Here is a 27,686-nt window from a genome sequence, read left to right on the forward strand (position 1 = left end):
TTTGTGTTGGCTTAAAGAATGGATGACATTACAGAACACTGACCTATTAGATTTAGAAGGACATGATAATAGATTTGGATGGCACTCCTATCTCTGGTATGACAAAGTAAAAGTGCACAAAGGTTTTACGCACCATGTGATAAGGAGGGCCATTTTTGAAGTTTGGGATAGGAATAAGAGTCTTTTGGAGAGAAAAACCCCATGGTGGATCTCACCGATTGATGTATTAACATTAAAGAAAGTTAACATGGAAGGTAAAAGATCCACATATGGGGACTTGTTAATGAGAACGGAAAGAGGGTGGAAGTTAAAACCATATCACCAGATTGAAGATACTTTTACAGGATGGATACAATATCATCAGGTGAATAACTTGATGTTAGAAGATAAAAAAACCGGTTTTGAGGAGAAAAAATCTAGATTACAAACTGAGCTGTTAGAAGGTAAAGGCAAATTTTTGACAAAAATGTATGACTTGACGTTATATATTCATTTTGAGTTGATGTGCTAAGGAAGATACCAACTACAAAACGCTTTCAAAATTTGGAGCCCTGAGAAAAGCAGCATGAAAAGGCACATCAAACTCAGCAGAGATAACTTTTTGGCATCTTCGCAGTTGCTCTGCACGAATGCTTCACTTCCCAGTATGAAAATAAAACATAACATGTACTGACTCAACTTGTAAAAAGGAAAGGTAGATAGATAGATGATAGATAGATAGATAGATAGATAGATAGATAGATAGATAGATGATAGATAGATTGCACCAACATGAAGTATTTCGCTCATCTTCTGAAGTGATTATTTTGTGGGAAGATCATAGCTGTAAATTAACGACATCATGTTGTATCGTAATTCAAAATGTATTAGGTTAACATGATACTTAAGGGAAGATGGCATCTTTGTTTAGCTTGGGGCTTTCAAAACTGAAAAATGTATGGCTTGCGCAGATGCATCCTTTAGTTCAAACTATGCAGGTGGCATTCACTTGGTTTTTAACAAACCCAAACCTCTCTACCCCTTAAAAATCCACTGTCTGTTGTGGAGTGTTTCCTTTTATCTAGCAAGGAGAGGAAGGTTCCTGTCTTCCATAATCTCCAAATCAAGCCAATACAAGGGCACCAGGTTTGTTGACCAGTGCACAATGAAATGCCTGAAAGAAAGAAAGAGATAAATATTTTTCAACTTTACACCTATTCCATATATGTATTTAGCTTAGATGGATGCTAGGTACTGGTTCCTTAAGACTTTTTGGGTGAAGGCCTTTTCAGTAGTGGTACCCTAGTTGTGGAATAGCTTTCCTAGTGAGGCTCCTTTCTGTTTACCCAATCCTTTAAAATAACTTAGGTTAATGGGGTCTCTGTGTTTTTAGGGTGTGGCAAATTCTGTTTTGCTGTATTTTTATAGGTTTTATGGTTTTTTCAAATGGTTTTATATCTTGCCTTGGATTATTATTCTCTTTTTTTACTTACTTATTGTAAGCTGCCCAAATAACTTTGTTATGATGAACAAAAGTTCTAAGTCAAAACAAATAAACAAAATTCCTGCATGTGTGCTAGACTGAGTGAACCTCAAATACCAGCCCACATTAGAGGCTGACCTTTTTGTCTAGCCATCCTCTTTCACACAACTCCTTTAAAATGGCTTTCCTGTGTACATCTCTGTTTGCCTTTTACTGAACCTGATCAGGATTGGTCCCTGAACTCCTCCATCCATGGGGATCTGAAGACTGTGTGACAGCAGGCCTGGGATCATTCAAGCTGAGGAAGGTTCTTTGTAGGCCCTACACTATAGCAGTTTGAATGCTTGCTGGAAAGAGAAAGTTTTACTTTATCTTGCATCCCTGTCTTTGTGCTGATAACATTTGGAGACAAGATAAAACCATTTGTTGTCACAATTTGTGATCCTTAATGTGCAAACTGTATAAGGTGTCCATAGTGGACCACTTTTAAAGCCTAATATTCTGCTGCTGTACAGTTTGATGTGCCCTTAGGATGTTTCTGTGCTATATTGTTGGGTTCAAGGGTGAACTATCTGCTAAAAAAACACACACACACCAAAACATCCCTTCAGAACGTTGGTAGTGGAGAACATGACTAAGTGTTACTTTGTGTCAAAAAACTGAATTTACACCGGCTCCCTCGGCCAGTAAAGCAAGATGAGAGTCATTCGCGACTGGACCTAATGATCAGGGGTCCCTTTACCTTTACTAATTTGTTTTTTTACTTGCAAACCTCTTGGAAGCCTAGGTTGGTATTAAGGGGTTCAAAGGTAAAGGTAAATATACCCCTGACACCTGAGGTCCAGTCGTGTCCGACTCTGGGGTTGTGGCGCTCATCTCATGTTACTGGCCGAGGGAGCCGGCGTACAGCTTCTGGGTCATGTGGCCAGCATGACTAAGCCGCTTCTGGCGAACCAGAGCAGCCATCGTTTACCTTCCCACTGGAGCGGTACCTATTTATCTACTTGTACTTTGACTTGCTTTCGAACTGCTAGGTGGGCAGGAGCAGGGACCGAGCAACAGGAGCTCACCCCGTTGCAGGGATTTGAACCGCCGACCTTCTGATCAGCAAGCCCTGGGCTCTGTGGTTTACACATTAATAAATAATTTTTATGCCTTGGTTTAAGGGACAGAAGTATAGTGGCAAGGTAGTTGTCTGGTGTTATGTTACCTTGAATGCATGCTTATGATCTTTTATTTCCCTGCTTCTGATGGAGTGGTGGACAGCAAAGTAATGTCATCAGCTACAACAATATGGTGCACTTTGTTGACCAAGCATCGGTTTTCATGACTATAATAACGAAAGTTTGGCTTACATTTGATGAAAGAGGAGGCTTAAGCCAGCAAAAAGCCTGAAAGAAAATCTCTGTCAGCCGTTCTGTCCTTGCAGACAGTGTTTTAAGAGCCTAGATCCAAGATTCTGTCTTATGTGCCCATTCAGCCTAACGCCTGATGATTTGTTCTTCCTTAGGGAATTACTTTTGCGTGAATGCTGGGCTTGCCATTGCTATGGTGATTATACCCAGCTTTCATATCCATCCTGACTCTGAAAGGGATATTTATTTATTTTTGCTAAGGAACTGAATTATGGTAACTGGAGCACTGCATTACAATAAAATGACTTAAAATAAGTTATGGAGGAATTATAATAAGCTAATTGCTTCATATAGCAAATATGGATAAAATGATTTTGGATGAGCAGATGAGGGGGAAAGTCTTGGGTCTTGTAGAGCAAGAGCTTGAGAATCGGTGCAGCCCTGGGTCTCTCTTATTCTTACATTTAAATCTAAGTTTTCCTCCCATTCTTAAAATTGATTGATGCCATAAACGTGGCTACTGTCCTAGAATGGATACTAAGCTACTCGGTTCTAGCATTATTTCAGTTTCAATAGGGACAAATGTAAGGTTCTACACTTGGGGTGGGGTGGGGGGGACAGATCTAGCATCTGATTTATATCTTCCTGCCTTGAAACTGGTGTGTTTATAGTTGCCCAGAGAATAACTAGACACACTGCTTCTGGGAATCTTTGTGCAAATAAATGGATAGTTCCAGTATTTTAATGGTCAGGTATCTTGGGCATCTGCTTAGGTTAATTTTTAATATGTAATGAAAAGTGGTGTGATGAACCTGAATTCCAAAATCAGTGACTACTTATAGCCTTTTTTAAAGTTAACCCCCTGATTACAAGATTAACCAAAGGTCAAGTGATGGTAGCGTTTTAATAAAATAAGGGGTCCCAAATCCTTTATAGTACCTTAAGCATATACAACAAGATTATAAAATCAATAAGATAACTAAATGGAAGCCAATATAAAATTAGTGAAGTATGAGTCTATAGTTCACTTTGTGTGAAAAGGCTGGAGAGGATGCACTCAGGAATCAAATAGAAGTCTATGTGTTGCCTCCCCTGGCTACCATCCAGAAGAGGAGTTGAAATAATCTAGTAAAGAGATCGCAAAAAGCAAAGATAAGCATTCTGTCATCCTCTTGGGAAAGGTGATACTATAACCTTGTGATGTACCCAGGATGATAAGGACACCACTCAAGTGAAATGTTCATTAAAAATGAAATTAAAATCCATGATCGCATCAAGGGCTTGGCCCCTGCATAGACAATTAATAGTGTATCATTTTTACAGTGGAAGAAGCAGACTTATCCTGCTAGTAAACCTGCATGGCATTGAAACCCAAAGACCCAACTGTAAACTGGATCATGTAGTTAGAACAAACTAATATTTATGTTAGTTTTAAGTATTTGTACTGTGATGACTGGATCTGTCTTAACTTGCACAAACCACTTGCATATGCTACATTTCACATGGACTGGTTGTAACTTTACAGGGGACTTAACGTGTGGGGTAGCTCCTATGCATGCAGCATTTGTTTGCCAGCATGGTTTCCCTCTGGACCATGGATCACTAATATATAAGATATGCATTTGTTAATAACTCTTTAAAAGCAACGACAGACTATTTGGAACTCTGCGTCTTGTTTGAATTGATCTTCAATTGCTACAAAATTCACTCCAGACAAAGCTCTTTGAGATGAGTTCCTACATGGATTTACGCAAACTTGCAGATTACAAATCTCCTGTTGAATATATGGATGATGTATTTTTAGGAGCAATACACTCTGGACCAGATCAGGCTATCCTGGAATGAGCCACAGCAAACTAACTTCTGTCGTCTATGCTCTGGTAACCTCTAGGTTATATTACTGCAACGTGTTATACATGACGATGCCCCTGAAGATAGTTCAGAATCTTTGGCTGGTGCAGAATTCAGTGGCCAGGCTGCTCACCAGGTGAAACAGTTTGAGCATATAACACGAATCCTGTCCTGACTGCACTGACTGCCGATTAGTTTCCGGGCCCAATTCAGAGTGCTAGTTTTGACCTATAAAGCCTTAAATGGTTCAGGACCACAGTACCTCAAGGACTGCCTCTCCCCATATGAACTGACCCATAGCCTGCACTCATCATTTGAAGCCCTTCTTCATGTGCCCCTCCATAAGAGGTCTGGAGGGTCGCAACAAAAGAACAGGCCTTTTCTGCAGTGGCTCCCCATTTGTGGAATGCTCTCCTCAAGGGGACTCACCTTGTGCCTTTGTTACATTTCTTTAGGTGCCATGCAAAAACTCCCCTCTATAACCAGGACTTTGGCTTTAACTATCTGGCTTTTTAGAAATTGGTGGGGTGTTTTTAGTGTATTTCTTTTTCCTCTTGGTTTTAATGTGTCTGTGTAGGGTTTATTGTCTGGTTGTAAGTCACTTGGGGTTGCCCTGGGCAAGATAAAGTGACTGTCTAAATAAATAAATAAATAAATAAATAGTGCTGAGTAAAGTTGCCAAGGAAACCCAACATGCTGTGTGATATGAGCAATGCATCCCAGCATCCTCTGCAAAGTTGCAGCGAATGCTAGCTTTGGCAGCTGTAGCAGAAATTCTGGATGGACTGCAGCATTCTCCATGGCACTGAAACAGATTCTGGGGTACAAATTGTCATGAGCTGGCTCTAAGAATGATGGAAGCAATAGAGTTCATTGACATTCCATATTAAGAATTCCTAAAATGAGTGCCCATTGTGCAGTTTAATATGGGAAATGAAAACCTTTCCGATAGTGATAAAAACTGATTGTACCTTCTGTCAAACATTCTGCAAGATAATCTTTTTGAGAAGGGCATCCTGCTAAATCACAGTAGAGTTGTAAAGAAACTCTGTTCAATAAATTTAATTCAAATCCCTGCATAATGCTATTGCAAAGCCCAGGCTCTTTTCAAAAGATTAAAGCAAAGGGTTGCCCTGCCAATTTCATTTGTGTAATGCATACTGTATGCCAGAATATACGTTATTGTCTTTAAAGATTATTGTTTCTTCTTTGCTTGCCTAATATTTATTTTCTTCAGTCAAATGATATGATTCTTCTATTTCACTATATGTCAACTGAAGTACCCTAAAAGCAATAATCTGTTTGGTCTCAGTGATAATAACACTGCTAAAGTTTTATAAACAATAATATGGTTGTTACCATATACTTAGACATTTATGCATGCGGGAAGATATCATAGGCTTGTAATTAGCTAATCTCCTGGCCACCAGTGGCAATCCATAATTGCCCTCTGGCAACTGGAACTGGCAGAGCTAGAAGCCATACTGTTGTGTGTACTTTATTGAGGTGAAATGATATAAAAACCACTTTGCATCCCAGTTCACATCTTAATATATAAAGAGCAATTCAATAAACGTTGTTCTACAGAACATGAGCAAAAAATGTGTTACTGAGTATTATGTACCACTTTGAAAATCCCTGAAATTAGAAAAATAAAAATAAAAAATCATACCATTAGCTGCCTAACATCATTAGAGGCCTCACACTTTAAGGGAAAAGTACTATTCTTTAAACATAATACAATATTTGAACTGTCCCTGATGTGAACAGAAATATACTGATGAGCACTCACATTGCGCAAATTACTTGGCTGACTAATGAAATCTAATTGTGGAATACAATTTTCAAAGTCAATGCAATGGCATTTGTATTGCAGCTTGTGTGCCACAGTTACCCAGTCTATGCATTAAGAGTATTGTGTATTTTTTTCTCCTTGGCTAGAGGTGTACGTTTTCTTAGCACAAATTTCCTAAGTGATATATGCCTTCACTTGCTAACTTCTGCCTTGTCCTGGTATCTAGGAGCTATTGCACAAATCTGTAGGGACTGTTTGTATGTCAGGAAAAAGAAGTCATTAATGATGAGGCTAGACCCTTTCCTTCTAGCCAGGTACACCCTTGAATCTCCTGCTGTTGTTTGTCTGGTTTGATTCAAAGCTTCCCAGCCTCTGGCTCCTTCCATCTCTGTCTGCAGCACACACACAAAAAAACTATTTTAAGGCTTGAAGGTCAAACTCGGTCATAGATCCCTCATATGATTGTGTAAGTGTTGATGCTAGTTTGTCAGAAGCATCTTGAAATAGCTGCAACCTTGCATGCTAAATTAGTCTTTTCTGTCTTTATTCCCCTCCCATAATTCTTCCATCACTGGCATTACCTATGAGCACAGTTCCTGGCTTCCATAGAAGAACTCACTACTTTGGATCTTTAGTTGCTATCATTGAAGCTGGTTTATATTTCTTTATTATTTAACAAACATATTTCAATCAATCTTTGCGTGGTATAAAATAAAACATTAAAAATGTACATAAAAAGGCTAAAGGGAGGTATCGAGAAAATTCAAAAGATTGTTAAAATCAACAGTAGCTTTAAAAAGATTAAAACACATCAACATCTCTGTGTTTGGATAGGCTGTCTAAACCAATGCATTAGGCAGGTGCCAAAAAGACTACAACGAAGCAGCCTGCCTGATGATAGTAGGCAGGGAGTTCCAAAGTGTAAGTGTGCCCACACACACAAAAATGATTTCTTACAAGTATGGAACCAATATTATGTGGCACTTGTAACACTGCCAGTTCCTAAGATTGCGCAAATTGCACTTATTAAAAGGTGCTTTAGCCACTGTGGCTACCTGGGCCTCCAGCAACAAATCCAGGAGCACCCCCAAATTGCATACCTTCAGGTGAAGGCAGGCAATTCACGAAATTGGAACCATTCACCCACCGTGTCTTCATCCTGCCAGGATTCAAGCTCCCTCATTCATTCCACCACTGCATCTAAGCAGCAGTTCAGGATTCACACGGTCTCTCCAGATTAAGATGATATGGAGAAATAGAACTGAGTATCTCTAGTGTACCAATGGCACCTTGCACCCAAACTCCTAATTACTGCTCCCAGAGACTTCATATACTGTAGATATTAAATAGCATTGTGGGGAGAGTGATGCCCTGTGGCACCTCATTGCATAACTGCCAGTGCTGTTGTCTGGGTTCAGTCCTGTAGGTAGGACAGGAACCACTGTAATGCAGCTCTCTCAATTACCATTTCATGAAGCTGGTGCAGGAGGATACCATGGTCAGTGATATCAAAAGCCACAGAGATAACAAGAAGCAGGAGCAATGTCATACTCCCCTTGTCCTGTACTCTGTAAAGGTCATCCAGACTGACCAAGGTTGTCTCAGTCCTATATTGGGTCTGAATTGGAATGGTTCTAAACAGTCTGTGTCCCACCACAACCCTCTCAAGCACTTTCCCCCCAAAAGGGGTCTTTGTGGCACAGATGCTGTTTCCCAGCACTGCAAGAGAAGGCCATGGAGATGCATCATGAGGGAGGAGTTTAGGCTGGCTTTTAGCATTTTGTCCTGTGTTTGGGTTTAAAGGTAAAGGGACCCCTGACCATCAGGTCCAGTCGTGTCCGACTCTGGGGTTGCGGCGCTCATCTCGCTCTATAGGCCGAGGGAGCCGGCGTTTGTCCGCAGACAGCTTCCGGGTCATGTGGCCAGCATGACAAAGCCGCTTCTGGCGAACCAGAGCAGCGCACGGAAACACCGTTTACCTTCCCGCTGGAGCGGTCCCTATTTATCTACTTGCACTTTGACGTTCTTTCGAACTGCTAGGTGGGCAGGAGCTGGGACCGAGCAACGGGAGCTCACCCCGACGTGGGGATTCGAACCACCGACCTTCTGATCAGCAAGCCCTAGGCTCTGTGGTTTAACCCACAGCGCCACCTGGGTCCTGTGTTTGGGTTTACAACATGCCTAAAAGTTGCTGGCATTCTTTAGCTTTTCAAGGGAGGGAGGAACATCCAGTTCTTCCAAGACAGGTAGAGTCTGAATGCTGTCAATTGCTTTGTCAAAGACCATGTTTTTCCACGAGTACAGTTCTTGGTAGTGCATTGACAACTGCTTAATCTACTTACTGCAATCAGTGATGGTCTCTACAAACAAGGTTTCCAGCAGTGCAGTTTTTCTGACTGTTGGTCCGAAGGCTTTCTTCATGCATTCATACATTTTGTGAGTATTGCCACTATCAGCAGCAAGTTGAATGCTTTGACACAGCTTAAGGCAGTAGCCATTGGCATATTGCCTGGCAATCCTCTCGGGATTGGTCCTTGCCTTTCTCAGTGCAGCAAGTATTTTCTCGGAGGGTACACACTTGTAGTTCACAAGAACCTCACACTTTGCAGTGATAGCAAGCTCCATGTCCTTGATACCGGCCTCTCTTTTGTCCAAAGAGCACACAGCTGTGTTGTAGGTTGCCTCTTTTACGTGGTTCTACCTCACTTCAACGCTGTCTCTAAAACAGTTCAGTAGTGCTTTTTCTACAGAATCAGAGAAGCATTCACAAAGCTCATGTATGAGTGTTCTGGAAGTGTAGATTGATTCAAGGACCACCAAAAGTATCTCCATCTTAGTACTGAGATTTCTTTTATTGGACCTCATCCACTCTGTTTCCATTCCCAGGCATCAATCAGTTCAGCATTTGTTCAGGCATAAACAACAAGCAGAATAGACTCATTGTGCAGCCATGACTATTAAGCAAAATGTATTTGGCTAAAAAACACCCAAAGTAGCATAAAAGTGAAAACACAATATGCCAGTTTGAATAAGCATATCCTATAATATTATAATATAAGTTAAAGTTTTTAATGTTCATTGTGTTTTTAACATTCAGTTGTGAGCCGCCCAGAGTGGCTGGGGAAACCCAGCCTGATGGGTGGGGTATAAATAATAAACTATTACTACTACTACTACTACTACTACTACTGACATCTGAACTGGAAGGTGGCAGTCATAAGAAATGCATTCTATCTCAAAAGTAAATCCTACTAAGTAAATAAAGTTTACTCCCAAGTAAGCATGAATAGTATTGTAGCTTTATAGTACATCCCTATTCAGAAGTAAGTCCCACTGAATTCAACAGGGCTTTCTCTCAGGTAAGTGGTTATAGGATTGCAACCTTAATGTAGTAACAAAGTGAAACACAACTTGAGCCTTTTTCATGATCAAAGGTCACAAGAAATCCATAAACTTAAACTTAAACTTCCTGTGTTATATCCACTCAAACTGGAAGTCATAACCTGTGCAAATGTAAAATCCAACTTGCCTTTTTATACACTTATCTTTGTGTTCACTTGCTAATCTGTCACGGTAACTGTCAACAGGTGTAGTTCATTTAACAATGAGGATCAGGGGAAAATTTGGGAGGGGAAATGAAAAAAAAAGGTAATGGAAAGCAGAATGGCAAACAAAAGCAGCATATATCCAGATGGGGTTACTTTCTCCCTTAAAGGATTCCTTGTCATTCACAGAAATGTTCAGCCATGTGGTGTGTTTTTCTGCAACATTGCCTGAACTACTGCTTTTAGCAAAGTTTATCTAGTTTGGGGTAGAGTTTTGCAGTATGCCAAAAAGTAAGTTATTTCACACTTAGCACAAGAATTAGAAACACAAGTTATATTTCCTATTATTAACAGTCACTTCTCCTATGACTCCTAGCAGATTCCTTGTGGAGCCTCATGAAAGTTTATAATAAAAACAGGAAAATTTGCAGCAGGGAAAGAGCCATTCATAAGCAAAACTTCAAATAAATGAATGATGGGATTAATTACATATAGTACTATAAACACAACAAGCATCTAGCAAGGAAAATAGATATTTTAGAATGTTTAAGAAGCAACCCCACTCAATTCAATAGGACTTATTTCTAAATAGACATGATTAAGATTGTGCTGCTAGGCTATAATTTTGTGCAGAAGTGGTTGGGAGTAAAATCCATTGAAATCGATGTGACTTGCTCAGGGACAGTGTATCCCATTTCGCTCCCTGAGGCAAAATTGCACCCTGAACTTGCTTTTGAATAAATATGGATAGAATTGGGCAGCAGATGACTTAATAGTACTGACTTAACTACTGGGAACAGTGAATCTTTGTACCAGTAGTTCTATAAACCATCCATGTTATTAGTAGTTTTTAATAGCATGGTGGAAAACTTAGCTTGTTTTGTTGTACTTTAAATTCATAATTGAGAAGAGAAGACTCCCTGGAAAAGATCCTGACGCTGGGAAAGATTGAGGGCACAAGGAGAAGGGGATGACAGAAGATGAGATGGTTGGACGGTGTTCTCGAGGCTACCAACATTGAGTCTGACCAAACTGCGGGAGGCAGTGAAAGACAGGCGTGTCTGGCATGCTCTGGTACATGGGGTCACGAAGAGTTGGACACGACTGAACAACAACAAAATTCATAATGCACTGATTTTGTGATAAATTTTATAAATATGTGTTCTAATATGCATTTAGATGATGATTGTCTCTCAAAATAAGCATTACCGGTATATCTGAGTAAGTTATTCTTGGGTAGATGTTAGTTGCATACAAGTCTGTCACAATATTATCCTGTGTCACAGATATGTAAAGCTAATATCTGACCTGCCCCTAGAAGTGCCGGTTAGGTTTTGTACAGGAATTTACAAAGATTAAAATTATCAGACAACCCTTGCTGAACTAAAGATGGACCAGGGGCAACATGTCCCATTTTGCTGCTTGAGCTGAAATGAGAAGTGCTGCCCTGCCTTGCCGTCACATCCCTTACATAGGTTTGGCAGCAGAGGCACAAATTGGCAATGAAAATGAGTTCTAAGGGGTGCTGGTGCCAGTACCATTTCTCTACCAGTACTAGCTGCTTCACCTCACCTCATGGGCAGGGTGGCAGTCAACAAGCACATGTTGAATTTATGTCAGTCTTAGCTATCTTGAAGCAATGTGTCACAAGTTAAAATAATCATCGTGTAAATAGGGTGCAGGTCATGCTGAAGCCAAGAAATTGCCAACCGTCCTTAAAGTTATCCGATCAAAAGTAGTTTCCTGCCTTGATCCTCTACATTCTTGCAGCTCACAGCAATAAATTCGGTATTGTGGGTGACAACCTTCTGTTGGATAGGACCAACTAGAGGATCTAATGCAAGGAAGGAGAATCTGCGGCACTCTAGATTTCTTGGACTACAGCTTCCATCATCCCTGACCATTGGCCATGCTTGCTGGGGTTGAAAGGAATTAAGAGTCCAATAACATCTGGAGGGCCACATGTTCCCCTTCTCTGATCTAATTGCTGCTTCCCATTTTTAACAGCAGCTGTACCTTTGCAGATCCATCAAATCATAATGTTGGGAATCAAAGTGGTACCTTGGTTCTCAAATGCCTTGGTACTCAAACAACTTGGAACCCAAACACTGCAAACCCGGAAGTAAGTGCTCCGGTTTGCGAACTTTTTTTGAAAGCTGGACATGCTCCACTTTGAGTGTTACGCTTCTGATTTGAGTGTTACACTGAGGTCTGTCTGTTTTTGCTATTTATTTTGTGTTTTTGTTTTTGCGGCTCTTTGCGTTTTGTTTTTGTGACTGTGTGGAACCCAGTTCAGCTACTGATTGTTTGATTGATTGTTTATTGCTTTCATTTTATGGATCAATGGTCTTGTTAGATAGTAAAATTCATGTTAAATTGCTGTTTAAGGGGTTGTTTTTAAAAGTCTGGAACAGATTAATCCATTTTGCCTTACTTTCTATGGGAAAGCGTGCCTTGGTTTTGGAATGCTTTGGTTTTGGAACGGAATTCCAGAATGGAATAAGTTTGAGAACCAAGGTACCACTGTATTTTGTAACATCGGTGACTCCTCTGAATGCTTGCAAATTGTGAGTCTGCAGTTGTCTGCACAATGCATGAAAATCAAGCTACACTATAGCATGTAACAGGTGAATTATCTATTCAGCTTCATGTAGCACAGTACAACTAAGAACATGGCTGAATGAATAGCTACACTCATATTTCTTTACTGAAAAAATTTCATCTGAGAAAGCACATGTGGACAGAAGTAAACATGCAAAGATCATGGGGAATACAATTTATTATTAAAAAACTGGAAAAATGCCCCTAACAGTTATTTGGGCTCAAATTAGTGTAACAACATTAGGGGAATTGCTTGCTTTAATATTTTGGTTACTAGGGTGATACAGCATGGAAGAAAAACACCCTAATTTTATAACCCATAGCAGCCTTTTTAAACTGCAGAACACCAGCTGCTACGACTCCCGTCTCATGTTCATTCAAAATTATATATCTTAGGTTTCCCCATAAATAAGTCCAGCAGGTAGATTTCTATCCTCTTAAATGCTGCTAAGCCTAATGTCCCTAGAATGTAAAGCAAGCAAGGGCCAAGGCAGCAGACCTCATTTTTTCAATCTAAAACATGAAGCTGTCAGTAAGATGTTCAGATGGGGCAGCATGGCCTACACTCCAGTCACCTATGAAAGACAAGAAGACAGCTCTAGTGAACTATAAGACATGAAGCATACGCGCATGAAAGAATAGATCTTGAAGGTGATGGAGTTGATTATTGTGGAATGTATGCCAGTAAGCTGTGACAAACATGAGGAAGATGGCTGAGTTTCCACATTTTAGTTACATTTAGTGAACACAATCAGAATTGGTGTACAATAGCAGATTGCCAACATTTATATTACACGAATATTCTTGGCTTCTTTAGCATGAAGGAAGAGATCGTATTGGAGCCAGATTCCGTAAGCTGTACTTAGTTCCCATCAAAATAACTGATTAACTTAATTGTATTGATTAAGTACAACTAACTTAGTCTTCTGTCCTATACCCACATCTGGGAGTAAAGGTAAAGGTAAAGGTACCCCTGACCATTAGGTCCAGTCACAGACAACTCTGGGGTTGCGGCGCTCATCTCGCTTTATAGGCCGAGGGAGCCAGTGTTTGTCCACAGGCAGTTTTCAGGTCATGTGGCCAGCATGACTAACTGCTTCTGGCGAACCAGAGCAGCACACAGAAACACCATTTCCCTTCCCACCGGAGTGGTACCTATTTATCTACTTGCACTTTGCCATGCTTTCGAACTGCTAGGTTGGCAGGAGCTGGGACCGAGCAACGGGAGATCACCCCATCGTGGGGATTTGAACCACCGACCTTCTGATCAGCAAACATATACGTATATAGGATTGCACTGCAGTTTTGGAAGAAAGGCGCCTATTATTTTTATTTCAAAACTATGCTGTCTAATTAATGAAACTGCTATTCCAGATTCATTTCACATTTTTCTTGCAGACACAAAGATCAGCTTTTATGCATAAGTATACGATCAGTTGGGGAAAGTGTGCTTGCCTCCTCTTCTTCATTTTTTACTCCAAACTTCTGACATTCTTAGTGGCCTTTTTATAGTTCTGCAGTGACCATACATGATAAATTTTCAATTATGGAATCAGCGGTCTGTCTTTTGATTGTTACTCTATAAAGCACTGTGTATACTGATTTTACTATGGAAATAACATTAATGGCTGCACGAAAGTTTTCATCAAGCACAACGGCAAAAGCCATATACCAAAAGTTGCTGACTGTGGACCTCCTGCTGTCTCAACAAAGCGGCTTTTACGATTACTGGTTCATATTATATATGTGATGTGTTCTAGTGGGCACTTTCTGCTTATTTTGCACAGGTCAATCTCCTACACACATGCCCAGGGGGTGGGGGGATCCCAGACATGAAACTTCCTATGTCAGCACAGGCATTTCTACTTGCAGTTCACTGATCTCTGAAGCTACTGCTTTGCTTATTCAGCCCCTCCCCCACCATAGCTACTCCACTGTTGGGAAAGTAGGACACTCATGTTTCCCTTTTGCTAATGGGGTGTCATGTGTTGAGGGTGTTTGGGAAGCCATCCCCACACTGCTAAGATCACAAATGTATGGTAAGGGCACCAGAGGTTAACCATGGTAGAGCAGTGTTGACAAATAGCTTTATTAGTCACAGTGTCCTGACTCCTCCTGCTTCTTTTAGAGCTTTTCTTTTATTTATGTGGCTTTCCTATGTTGTTTGAAGTTACTACGGCAACCTATCACCATCTGGTGTTGTAAAGTATGATGAGATTTTGGTTGCTAGGTGCTGAAGTTTGCCATCTCTTTTTGTGGAGCCCTGTGGTATTTTCCCTCCCTGCCCCCCTGCCAATCTATCAAAATTACATATCAAACTCTTAGGGATCATGATATATTAATTTAACCATCTATTTGTATAGTTTACCAAGGTATGTTCCTCCTGATAAGGATAAGTTGTCACTTCTATTTATTTTATTTTGAATTCTACACAGTACAATATTACATTTCTGTAGCCGACACTTCACAGTATTATGCATTAGGGCCACTCAGTTCTTTATTACATTTTTTCAGGGTCTAATGAATCATTTTATCATAATTTCTTTGCTGTCAGAGGACTTTGAACATTTACTAGAAGAGTATCTCATTTTCCTTTGACATCTAGTTTCATCTTTTTCATTGTGCTAATAGATATAAATTCAGTAACACCCACCTTGTCATTATTTCCTCACCAGCCTAAAAAGTGTCTGTATTTCATTTTTTCAAATATTGTCAGCCAATTTCCTTAATGGACGTTGTTTTGCTTAGAGTTTATGGTCACAGTCAGATCGTGAGACATTGCTGTGCATGCAGCCATGAAATTTATGCACATTATTGATTGCTTCTATTGGAAATAGCATTGTGTCTTCCAAACAGACTTATTCCTCTTAACATTCTGTTAGGTGCTCCCTCATCAGTCAAGTGTTTGCTGTGATTACACTTATTTTTACACATGTTTGACCTAGTTTCAAGCATGCATATCAGCGCAGTGATTCATCATTAGACACATTTTTAACAAGGCTAAGTGTAGCTGAAATGACATGTCAGGATTCCACTTGAACAACTTCATTGCCTTGGCTCCTAGTTATTTATTCATTACGCTTATTGGTATCAACAGTTTCATTTCTCTGTCTCAAAACACAACACGGTGCACATCACAATTGGTTATTGGCTGTGTTTGCACAAAGTGCCTTTATCTTCAGTTATAAGCACCGATGACAAAAAGAAAAGGCTGCTCTGGTAAGGGAGGGGGTGGTTTACTATAGTGTACAAAAGCATCCAATGAGCCCTCTCTTGGGTCTGTTGTTCTTGCACAAAGTAGATTTGCTTACATCTATTTCCTATTTTCGCTGTTTGAATTCTGCAGTCCTGAAGTATGCTCAAGTTTTGATGTTTTGGGAAATATATTTCAGAGATTCTGGGTAACTTGGAAACAAGCCTTTCTACCTGGAAATCTGGGCTCATGCAGTTCCTTGATTGGATGCTGTTCAGATGATTAGGGGTAGATTTCAGAACTAAATGGGAGTTGGTTAATTGTAATATTAAGGATCTCTCAAATAGGGAAACAAATTGAGGGTCGGTTGATTATAAAGTTACTGTACAGGCATGGCATGATGAAGTAAGACTTTTCAGCAGCAAACTTACTAGAATCTGTCCCATCTGTAGTACCCATTGATGACTGATTCAAGTAGCAGAATCATAAATTTAGCCCACTCGTAGCAGAAATGTTTTCATGAAACAAAGCATGTCGTCTGTTAGTTCACACTGTTCCCATTTGCAGTTGATAAGTCTATGCACACATGCAGGGCTACAGTGAACATATAATGCTACAATCCACAGCTAGTTCCATTTTAAAAAGTTAGATTAACATTTCTAAAATCATTTTGATTCAGTTGCAAGGTACCTCTGCCTAAAGGCTATTAGTGATGCTGCTTACGCCACAAGAGGTTACTGAAAATCATTTGGGAATGAAGAGAGACATTCAGAATGTATTTCACATATTAAAAAGATCAAAATTGCACAGCATCCTTGCATATAGAATACTTTCTGGTTTATACTACGGTAGCTCTGATCCCCCACCCTCCACCCCCAAAATCAAAATCAGGACATTTGAATAGCAAAGCTTGTCTCAATGCAATTATAATTTTAGCACGATGTTCTGGGCAGGCAGCTGACATTTTTCATATACACATGTACTCCAGAACATTTGCTCCCGTAAAAGTAAACTACCATAGCATGAAGAAAGAAAACAAAACACAGGCATTTACTATTAGGAAGAGGATCAGTAACAAAAGCCACACAAATCCTTACCTGAAAGATCTGTTATTACCTGCTGGAAATATTCCTTTTAGACTCCTACAGATAGCCAAAACTCTGAGTAGCACAAATGTTACTCCAAAAGCAGGAATAAGTAATTGTTTATGTTGTAATTTTCACTGTTTATATGCCAGAAGTGTACTGGGTCTGCTCACGTAGGAATAAATAAAAAAAGCAGCACCAACTGAACAGAAGCTACCATATGAAAGTAAAAAAGACCTCTAGTGGCTGTAACTTGAAGTTAAAGAGGCTTCTTTCCCTGCTTTAAGTGGTAGACAAAATGGTTGAGTATGTCAAACTGCAGATCGTTTACAGTGATGTGTGACCTTGCTGAATTTGTCATCATAAACAAATCACAGGGTGAAATCAGATTTCTCAGGGTAGCTGTATATGTGAAATGAACTTCTGACCAAGAAGCTTGAAAAATTATTGGAAGCACCAACAAACTGATCTAATAAGTTTGATATGAATCCAATCTGATTGATGGACATATCCAACTTTGGGTTGTGTGTGTGCACATGCACAAGCATTGCTTCCTAGCAACAATTCAGAATTAACAACAAACTTGTTTTTTTTAAAAAAAAAATTACGGCAGCAAGAAACTTTCATAGCATTTTGTATCCATATAGGGATGAAAGGTGCTGGCAGTTTCAGTTCTCCAAGTTTCTCATTTTCCCAATCTTAATTTCAGTTCCCAACATTTTGCAGCAATTTGTGATTTATTTATTTTTAAATCCTCATTAAAATTCATCAGAATTTTAGTGCAATTTTCTCCTGAGAAATACATTTTATAAGTCGTTTTGAATAACATGCACCTTCTTTTGCAGGCAAGTTACCCTAATATACTGCATTTTTGTATGCTATTTTCATTTTTATGCACACTTACGCCTAATATAATGGTAATGATATTCACTTTTCTGAATATTGGTTGGATAACTGCATTGAAAAATTCAGATAATTGTGAATTTTGAAGGATAGCTGTATTTTGGTTCACATATAGTTTCAGAAAGAGCAAATTAGATAAATTCAGCCTTAAATGCATACTGATTTGATTTCCCTCTCCATCCCTATAGCCACATGTAGCCGGAAGAAACCTGGAGTTTTTAATAATGCCTTTGGACAGTTCTAAACCCATTAATTAGAGAAGTAAGAAGCCTTGATTTCAGTTCAGCTAACCTGAAGGTTAAATGTGCTTAGGACTGTAGTTCAAAGGACTCTTTTAAAAAGCCAAAACACGCACAAGGCATAATTGGTGTAATAAGCACGTCACACAGGATGTATCAGGAATACAAGCCATATACTTTGGGAATTTGGAGAATACCTCCATAATAGTTGACATACAGAAAATTCATAGAATCTATCAGAGTCCCACGCCCCCACCACATCTGACTTAATTTTCTGAAACTGCTATCAATGGTTTCCCACCAGGTTTTCTGCACAGCAAAACTTAAAATTGCTTTCTTTCTTGCCTGGGTTTTTTGCCTGCCAACTCAGCCTCCGTGTTACCCAATGGACAATTAAAAAAGAAAATGCATTTAAAGGAATTACATAAATAGGGATTTTTCTCTGGGGAAATAGTCTTCCCTTCCTATAATTATTGCTCTACAAAATTTTCAATAATTTTAATCTATTTAAGGGATTTTAAGACAATGTTACATTTATCGGTTTTGGCTGATAAGATATGTGTCTGTAGTCAAACACCGCCAGTTTTTTAAGAAGACAACTCATTCCAAGTGGCAGAGATCTTTGTAAATTGCCACTTATGCAGCATAATCAGAAGCACTTCTTCCCTTGCCTGCCATCAGATTTATGATCAACTATGATTTTATATGTCTAACTTCCTAAACATTTTAAGTACATTTTGGCGCCACATAATATAAATGTATTCTTCTGCTTCTTCATGCAGCTCAACCTAAATGTGCATATCAGTATTGCTAATCTCTTTCTCTTTCCCTTGTAGAGTCATTTTGTGGCCTGCATGACAGCAATCTTGAACCAAATGGATGACCAACATTATGCCTCATACATTGAAACTTTTCAAACAAGCTCAGAGCTAGTGGTAAGTTATCATGGGTAGGAGGGCAAGTGAGTTTTCTCCCCTTTGGAGCCTTTAACCTTGTACCTCAACCAGTTTCCTATCAAAGGTCCAAAACTTTTTTGTAAAAAAAAGAATAGTAATAGCTGTCACCATACTTACTGCCAGAAAAGTCTTAATTTCCTTATGAAAGGAAAACCAAAACAATCTTTTTAGCCGTATAAAATCACATGACTAAGTAGATCAAAGGGAGAATCAAGACACCAACTTGCAATTAAAGGGGAATTCATTTTATTTTAAAGGAAGTGGGAGTTCATATTGCATTAGAACATAAATTAAGGGTTCTGTAAGGTCTTTATTGAAAAGCTGTCATGACACCCAATCTTACTGGATAGTTTCTGACTAGCCTCCAATTTGTTATTATTGGGCAAGCTGCTTCAACTCGTAGCATTGATGCAACTGCAGGTTTTGTTTGGGACTTGGTCACCTTAGTGGATGATTGGCGCTGGGACAAATAGGCACAGAAGGCACACTTTGCTGAAGCAAGTCTTGGCCTTCTGGATTAGTGACTGCTAGGAACCACATATATACTGCTTTGGGTTCCATGACAAAGGAAATGTGGGTTATAAGGGTAAGAACTAATCAATAAATATTCCCTGCTGGACCTCTCAGATTATGATAAACCATTGTAGCCTTCTGGATAGCCAGACTGGGATGGGCACTGTTTTCCAGTCTTTCTTGGAAGTACTTCTTCACACAGTGGGTAATTAAACTATGGAAATCGCTCCCACAAGAGGCAGCGATGTCCACCAACTTGGATGGCTTTGAAAAAGGATTAGACACATTCATGAAGGATAAAGCTATCAATGGTCAGATGCAGTAATGCTTCTGAATACCAGCTGCTGGAAACGGCAGGAGTGGAGAATGCTCTGGTGCTCAGGACGTTCTTGCAGATTTCCCATGGGCATCTGGTTGGCCACTGTGAGGTTAGGATGCTGGATTAGATGGGCCAGTGGCCTGATCCAACAAGCCCTTCTTATAGATTCAGCATCTGAATCTATTACCACTTCACACCACCTGATTGAGAGAATAGCATCCCAGTACGTGTTAGCAATTGTAGAGCAGCATTCTCTGTATCAGTCAAAGCTTCCAAGTTAGCTCCAAGGGCAGCATCATGTAGAGAGTTTTCCAGTAATCCAGTTATAGAAGCATGGTTAAATATATTGAAGTCTGACTTGTCTAGGACAAGGAAGAACATTCATATTAGCCAGAGTCTGAAGATAGCACTTGTGACAATTCTGCATCTTAAAAAGTCCCATGTTGTTGTTGCAAAGTACTTTCTAATCAGATAGGATTACAAAGACTTCATCAGTCATTGGCAGTCACCCGTTCCAGTGCCATTTCTTTCCAGTTTTACTGCCATCTTGTCTTGACTAAGGATTGCCATATTCTTGCTCATTCCCTTGACCATAGCCTCTGAATGCTAGTACCAGACAGAGACAGTTGCTGCTAGACATATATCTTTGAATCTATATCCCAGTTAGATTCATCTTTAAAATATCAGCTGGGTTCTGCTGTATTTTAAATCTTTGGGTGGGATATCAGAAATGTATTGAAGTCCAGGCTTTAAAAAACAAAACATACAACAGTAATGGCTATGAAGTATACAGTATATTAGTTTACACAAAAGCAATGTCTTCAGGGTATCAGTCTGTATGTTTTAGGTGAAGTATAGGAAATAATGTGGATGGACCACTGTGAGGTGATGTAGGTTTACATATTTTCAAATGGTTGCTTATGTAAAGGTAAAGGGACCCCTGACCATTAGGTCCAGTCGCGGACGACTCTGGGGTTGCGGTGCTCATCTTGCTTTACTGGCTGAGGGAGCCGGCGTACAGCTTCTGGGTCATGTGGCCAGCATGACTAAGCCACTTCTGGCGAACCAGAGCAGCACATGAAAACGCCATTTACCTTCCCACCGGAGCGGTACCTATTTATCTACTTGCAGTTCGTGCTTTCAAACTGCTAGGTTGGCAGGAGCTGGGACTGAACAACGGGAGCTCACCCCGTCATGGGGATTCGAACCGCTGTCCTTCTGATCGGCAAGCCCTAGGCTCTGTGGTTTAACCCACAGCGCTACCCGCGTCCCTGGTTGCTTATGAACTTGGTGTAAATTGAGAGGAATATGTTCAACTGTGACATTCTCTGTTTTAAACATTTGTATTTATACTTTTATACTAGTGCCATGAAAATCTTCTTTAGAGCAGAATACTAGCACAGATTTTGTTTTATGACTTCTGTTCATTGCTGCATTTTATTGCTAGACAGGTACCTCATTTTAGAGCCTATGGGACAACTGATGATAACTTGAGCATGTGGGAGCAAGATATCACTGTCTGTTTTTCAGAAGTTTGTTATTGTTTTGGTGTAAACGGTATAATCCACAGTGACATTTTTCCCCTCCTAGGACTTTTTGATGGAAACCTTCATAATGTTCAAAGATCTCATTGGGAAAAATGTGTATCCCTTGGACTGGATGGCCATGAGCATGGTGCAGAACAGGTAATCAAAAGCCATAGGGCAGACTTGCAGTATACTAGGCCAAGCGTAACCACCCAGCAATCTCTGGCAGCCCACCACAACTTAATGAACCTCTGGCTGGGGAAGAAATGGGTGTGGGGGTGCCAGTCATCTACCAGGCCACATTACAGGTTGTTTTCTGTTTGGTGGTCACAAGTTTAGGAGGGTGAGGGTGAGGGTGAGCAGATTAAAGTGGCCGTCAAAGAGGCTGAGATGAGAGTGAAATAATTTTAGCAAACATTGCAGGGTGAGGTGGTAGTGTCCACTTACCATACTAAAAGTGGAAGGTGGCTGAGTACTCTTTTTACTAACACCTTCAAAAAAACAAAATTCACCCTGTGCTGGCACATTGTTCACACCTCTGCCCCAAATGTTCGTGGAAGTTTTACTCGTATCTGCAAAATAAATGGCAGAATAAATGATGTCTCCTTCGCAGGGTGCGAAGACTTTTGCTAAAGTAGGCAGTGGGGGTTTACACAGCACTAACTCTCTTTATTTTAAATATGAAATGTACATTAAAATCATTGAGAAAGCTCAGAAGTTAAAAATAAGTTGACTTTAAAAAATTCAAAATATAAATAAAATCAGCAGTTTAAAATATACATCATAAAATAAAATTACATATTAAAATACATGTCCATTTTACATATCTAAGTAGGCTTGCCTAAACAAAAATGTTTTTAGCAAACACCGAAAACAGTAAATCTGGGTTGGCATGTGTCTACTCTAGGGATTTGATGTGATGCAATGAAATTTGCTGTTTGTAGGAGTCCAACTGTCCCTCCACCTATGTTCATCTTGTCTATTTGTAAATGAAGTCAAATAGCACAAAACTCTTTAAGTGATCCTTCCTTCCAAAGAAAACTGAGCCCTGGAATTTCCATGCTGCTCGGTGATATTGGACATACATAATCTTGAAAGTTTTAAACAAAGCAAGGAATGAATAGATAACACAAGGCTAAGATTTTGCTAGCAATGTGATCCAAACCCACCTAAAATATCAGGGCACCTAGCCTTGATCTTAACATTCAGCTCAGAAGGATCTGGGTTGTGGAGCTATTGTCAGGTGCGGTGGGGGGATGGAAGTTAATGTTATGGATTCTTATTTTAGTACTGTGAATCATCCCCAGTATTTGGAACAGAAACACCACTGCTATGTACTTGTGAAAGACATTTGTACAAAAATATCCACACAGTACCTAATACTTAGGTATAAACCACCGATGTGATAGTTTGTGCACCCATCTTTATTGTCATTGTCAAGTGGTTAGGGAGTTTCAAATAAACAAACAATTGACCATTTAGATACCTAATTAAGCATCAACTTTATGCATGTAAATATAAAAGTGCTTGTAATCATAACACAAAGGAGGAAATTAGCTTAGCACGCTGTTGGAATTACCGTATGTAAGTTTGCTGTAGCAGATTAGAGAGTAACTTGACAGTTTGGTCATTGGCTGTGCTTTTTAAATTAGCAACCAGCATCTACTAATCAGACCTAGCAGACTCACCCTGAGTCAATCCGTCCTCCCCCAAGTTTCCTGGAGTTTCAAATCTACTTGCAGGCTGAATCTCCTCCAGATGCATGTCTCAGTGCAAAATTTAGAATTCTTTCCCTTTTTCATTTGCAGTTCATTATGAGTGACTGCTGTCATCAGTCTCAAACCTTTTTTCCCTAAGAGTACAGGCTCATATTTTAAATCTGTGTGTGTGTGTGTGTGTGTGTGTGTGTGCGCGCGCGCGCGCGCGCGTGCGTGCGTGTATGTGTGTGTCCTTTCAGTGGAAGTTTTCTGCATTTTTTAGGCAGTGCTAGTGGAGTTCAAACTGGTTCTTGCTTAATTTGAGATAGGACCAAGCTTTTTTTATTTTACTGGGAAACTATTGCCACCATCTCATAACAAGGTGGCCTCTGACCCCACACATATCTGAAGGATTGTTATTTTGGCACAAGCACAAGTTGCCACACTATTGGGCACAATTGCAGGTGATCTGATAGCACCTTTCCTTGCTGAATTGTCAGCAGATCCTTGAAAATGAGGCAACCCACTGGTAGCACAGTAGCAAATTGCTCTGTAAGTAAAGCAAGTAAGCATCTCCCCCACCAGAATTTATTCGTTGCTTGTAGTGCTGTATGGCTCACTTGTACCTGCAGTTGTTTGTAGCTTGTAGCTGGCATTGTTTATCAGAGAGATTCAAGATGCATATGCCGACCAGTTAGAGATGTACCTAATAGACATACGGCATTTCCCCCAAAAGCAAAACATTGCTTTACTGGGGGCAGGTACCAGAAAATCCTGTCCCTGCCTTTGGAGGGGGCAGGTTTTCTCTACCCTTCTTAGGGGGAAAGAGACTCAAGGTGGTCTCTGACTCTGAGCTGGAGGTTTGGGGTTTCCTTGGGGACTGGCCTGCACATCATGGAAAATTCTGGACAGCAGGGCCCAGGTACATAAGCTGAGGTATAATTTACCCAAGGCTTACTTTAGCAAGTTCTTGGCTGTGGAGTAATAATGTGCCAGCTTACATGCCCAGGGATTGGGGGAGGATGTTTCCTCATATGTCATTAATGATTCCCCCTGTCTGCACTATTGATTATTTTTTCTGCCCTGCTTACCTGGACACTGACAGCTAATCCAGGATCTTTATAGATAGACTACAAACTCCATTTCCCCACACATAAACAATAGCTAGTAGGGGAATGTAGCCCCCCCAAAGGAAATTCTCAAACTGATCCACTTATGGTCCATTTTTAGCAGATAAACACACCTGTCAACATTGGCCTGCAAGGGGGGGACGACAGTTAGGCATCTTGCTTGTTGGGCCGAAAACATTCCCCATCCCTGATTCATCTCTTCTGAAGTTCAAAAAGGCTGCTGATCTAATCATCAGGAATTCAAGCAGGACTATATGCATATTGGCTATGTTCCTGTTTACAAATCAATCCCCAATTAGTTTTGCGTGAGAAATTCTGTAGGCAGCAAGTATTACCCACTTGTCTCATTCTGCAAAGAAGAAGAAGAAGAAGAAGAAGAAGAAGAAGAAGAAGAAGAAGAAGAAGAAGAAGAAGAAGAAGTAGTTTTGGCTGAAACAAGAGGAGTTTTGTGTAGAAATTTCTCCTGCACTTTGATGCTTGTCACCATTTGGAGTATTTGACTGTACAGGTTGTTAATCTAAATAATGGCTTTTTAATACTTTCACAACTTTCACAGTCCTTTGTATCTGAAGACTTCTCACATCTGAATTGTTCTGCACAGCAAGAACATGTCAGCATCTGCATTATTCATGAGTACAACAGTATTTTTAATTCTACAGAGCAATGACAACACATCGATTTCAGCTTGCATCATTCCCCTATGGGATTGCCTTATATTTACATTGCATCAGTTCCTGACATTAGCAATTCATGTGTGAGATTACACTTTCTGTACACATTGCCACCCTATTGCAATATGATGCAATAGGGTGGCAATAAAGGACCTTAGGCAAATAAAGCCTAAGGTCCTTTATTATAACACCAGAATCTTTGCTGTCCTTATGGGTGGAATCCAATTGATACAGTTATGCATGTAGAAGGACATTTGATCCAGAGATCTCTGCTATAGCAGAAGAGGAAGGGAGGCTATTTTTTATTTCCCCCCCCCTTTTTCTGCAATCCCCCAAAGCTACCTTCTGCACTGTTGTGGAAGGTCCCTTTCCAACTCTCTGGAGCTGATTTGAGGATGGGGGACTGGAAATTGCAGAGGTAGGGTGAATTGACAAAAAAATCCCCTCCCCTCTTACAATAGCAGATGGTTCTGTTGAATCAAAAGGCCTTCTGTGAGCCCAAGGACAGCAGCTGTTATCCACCCTGTGCATTTAAATATCTACGATTGAGGCCTAAGTTGAGCTTCTCACACTCAAAAGGTGACACTACCCCACGTCAAATGGCATTTTGTTTTGTACTTACTGGGGAAGGAAGAATATTAACTCTGAGTAAGTGTAAGGTTAGGTTTTATATTTTCAAAAATGGTGGAATAGTTGTTAAAGTTTCTTGTCCTTGCAGCCCTAAGCAGAACCCAAAATCTGTCTAATCCAGTTAATGGTGTAATCTTACGCATGTATATTCAAAAATGAGTCCCACCAGGTTCAAGGTAGTTGAGTGTGGGTTATGCTCAATGGAAAGTCAATGGAATGGAATTCTGAGTGAACATGTATATGACTGTACTGTTAGTCTTTCTGATACCTTTCACATTACATCTTAAACCTTTTGCAAACTATACACTATGGGTTGTGCCTTCAGGGTTCTGTTGGGCTTCTTCTACCTTTCTTCTTCCTGCACATCCTCAAAATCTGTTCTGAAGGGTCTTCCAGGCCTATGGAGAATATGGGCGGAAGGTGCATGGAAGAGTAGGGGAAAGTTGCAGAAGCAGAAATTTAAATAAATAAGCAGAAATCTGTGCTGGCAAAACAGCTGCATTAGATGCAACTCTTTGAGGCTTCAACAACTTGCTCAGTGTTTATTCTTTTCCATCCTGCCCCCCCCCCCGATTTTTAATATATATATAAATCCATCCTGAAGAATTCTGTAGACTTCAAAAACTTGCTTACTATTTGTGATTGTTTTGTTGGTCCTAATAAGGTACTAGCCTTAATGGCTTTGTGCGGGGGGTTGGGGGTTGGGAGGGGAGACAGTATGAGTAAAAATGGCCTCCCATTATTCACCATATTATTTATGGATGGTGCAGGCAGATCTTGCTCAGGGGTCAGGGGGAGAAGTTGAAATTCTCCAACACTCCTCAGAAAGTTCTGAGAAATTTCAGTTGAATGAAAATCTATTGTTACTATATATTAATAGATGAAACGGGCAATGAGCTAAGAAAGGAGAGCTGGAAGGAATAGGGGCCAAGTCTACTGCTTCCTTCAAAAACATTACAATATGACTAACAGTATTAAAACATGGTCCACAGTGGTGCCCAGCTTGGGAGACTAATCTCCAGGGCAGGACAGAAATCCAACTGTTCTAGAGAAGCTTGAAAAAAGAGCATTTTCAACAATGTGTTGGGCAATTCTTTTTAGATTTTTTTTTTTACTGAGTCCTAGATTATTATTATTTTCTAATAGACTAACAAAGTTACCTAGGGTGTGTGTATGTGTAGGCTGCATTCTAACATATTTCCTGTAAGGATAATAACTCAGCACATATGGATCCCAAAAAGTAGCAGATGTTTTGTAGGATGCATCATTCTAATAAGAATGTTTCCTTTTTCATTTCTTTACTTGAAAGACTCAATTTCTAAACTATATGCCAATGTATATAATAACCTTTAATGCAGTGGGTAGCGATGGTTGTTTGCAAAAGCATTATGGCTTCACCATATGTCCCCTGTGGTTTTTGTGCTTTTGTTTTTGTGCTGTATGGACAATAGTAAGCAGTTTATGTTACGAGTTTCCTGCAGTGCACACAAATCTAAAAACAAAATGCAGGGTATTGAGTAGGGAATGGGGAACAGTTTGAATTTACAGCCTGATAGTGCCAGTAACTAAGAGCAGCATTATGTGTTTCAAGATGGTGCAGTGTTGGCAGTTAATGTTTGATAAAATCCAACACTACCTCCCTCAATGCCCCAACCCCAAGGAGATGTTTAAACACACTTGGGCCCAGCTGAGATGTTAAATTCAAACCATGGTTTGGTATCTTGAAAACCTGAACCAGCATGAAATAAAATAAAAATCATTTATTTTAAATAGTTTGAGCTTGCTCTTTTTAGCCATAAAGTAACATGAAACAAAACATTGAAACAATAGTTACAAAAATAACCTTGCATGATTCTCACAGGACAGGATGATGGACTAGATGAGCAATTCACCCAATCCAGCAAGGTTATCCTTATGTTCCAAATGGATGAATCACAGGTTGCCAACCTTTTGGGGTCCGTGGGCATGTTTGCAAACCAGAAAACTTTTCATGGCACCACTCTGTCCTCCCAGGCAGCAGCCCCACTGAAATTGCTCCCACTGCAATTACATACCTCGCAAGTGTCCCGGAAAAACTGGGACACCCCGTTTCTTATCACGAGAACATGGTGGCCATTTTGGTTGCCATGATCTCACAATTTCACAGGGTGATTTGGGAGGGGGACCATGGCATGAGATCAGAGCAATCAAATTGGCTGCTGTGCTCTCGCAAAAA

At 40.1% G+C, this 27,686-nt stretch overlaps 2 protein-coding genes across 2 annotated transcripts in view; one reads left to right on the top strand and one right to left on the bottom strand.

Annotated features, from left to right (window-relative positions):
* INSYN2B (inhibitory synaptic factor family member 2B) overlaps nucleotides 1-17,126 on the bottom strand; it is a 79,387-nt gene extending 62,261 nt beyond the window's left edge. Inside the window, 1 exon segment of the mRNA XM_033139851.1 lies at nucleotides 16,900-17,126. The gene's annotated coding sequence lies outside the window, so the exon portion shown is untranslated.
* Nucleotides 1-27,686, top strand: part of DOCK2 (dedicator of cytokinesis 2) — a 257,870-nt gene that overhangs the window by 145,294 nt on the left and 84,890 nt on the right. The window contains exons 28-29 of the mRNA XM_033139853.1: nucleotides 18,866-18,964; nucleotides 21,408-21,502. Coding sequence (XP_032995744.1) covers nucleotides 18,866-18,964; nucleotides 21,408-21,502 — 194 coding nt within the window. The remainder of the gene's footprint in view (nucleotides 1-18,865; nucleotides 18,965-21,407; nucleotides 21,503-27,686) is intronic.

This window comes from Lacerta agilis, chromosome 2 (genome assembly GCF_009819535.1).
Source record: "Lacerta agilis isolate rLacAgi1 chromosome 2, rLacAgi1.pri, whole genome shotgun sequence".
NCBI lineage: Eukaryota > Metazoa > Chordata > Lepidosauria > Squamata > Lacertidae > Lacerta > Lacerta agilis.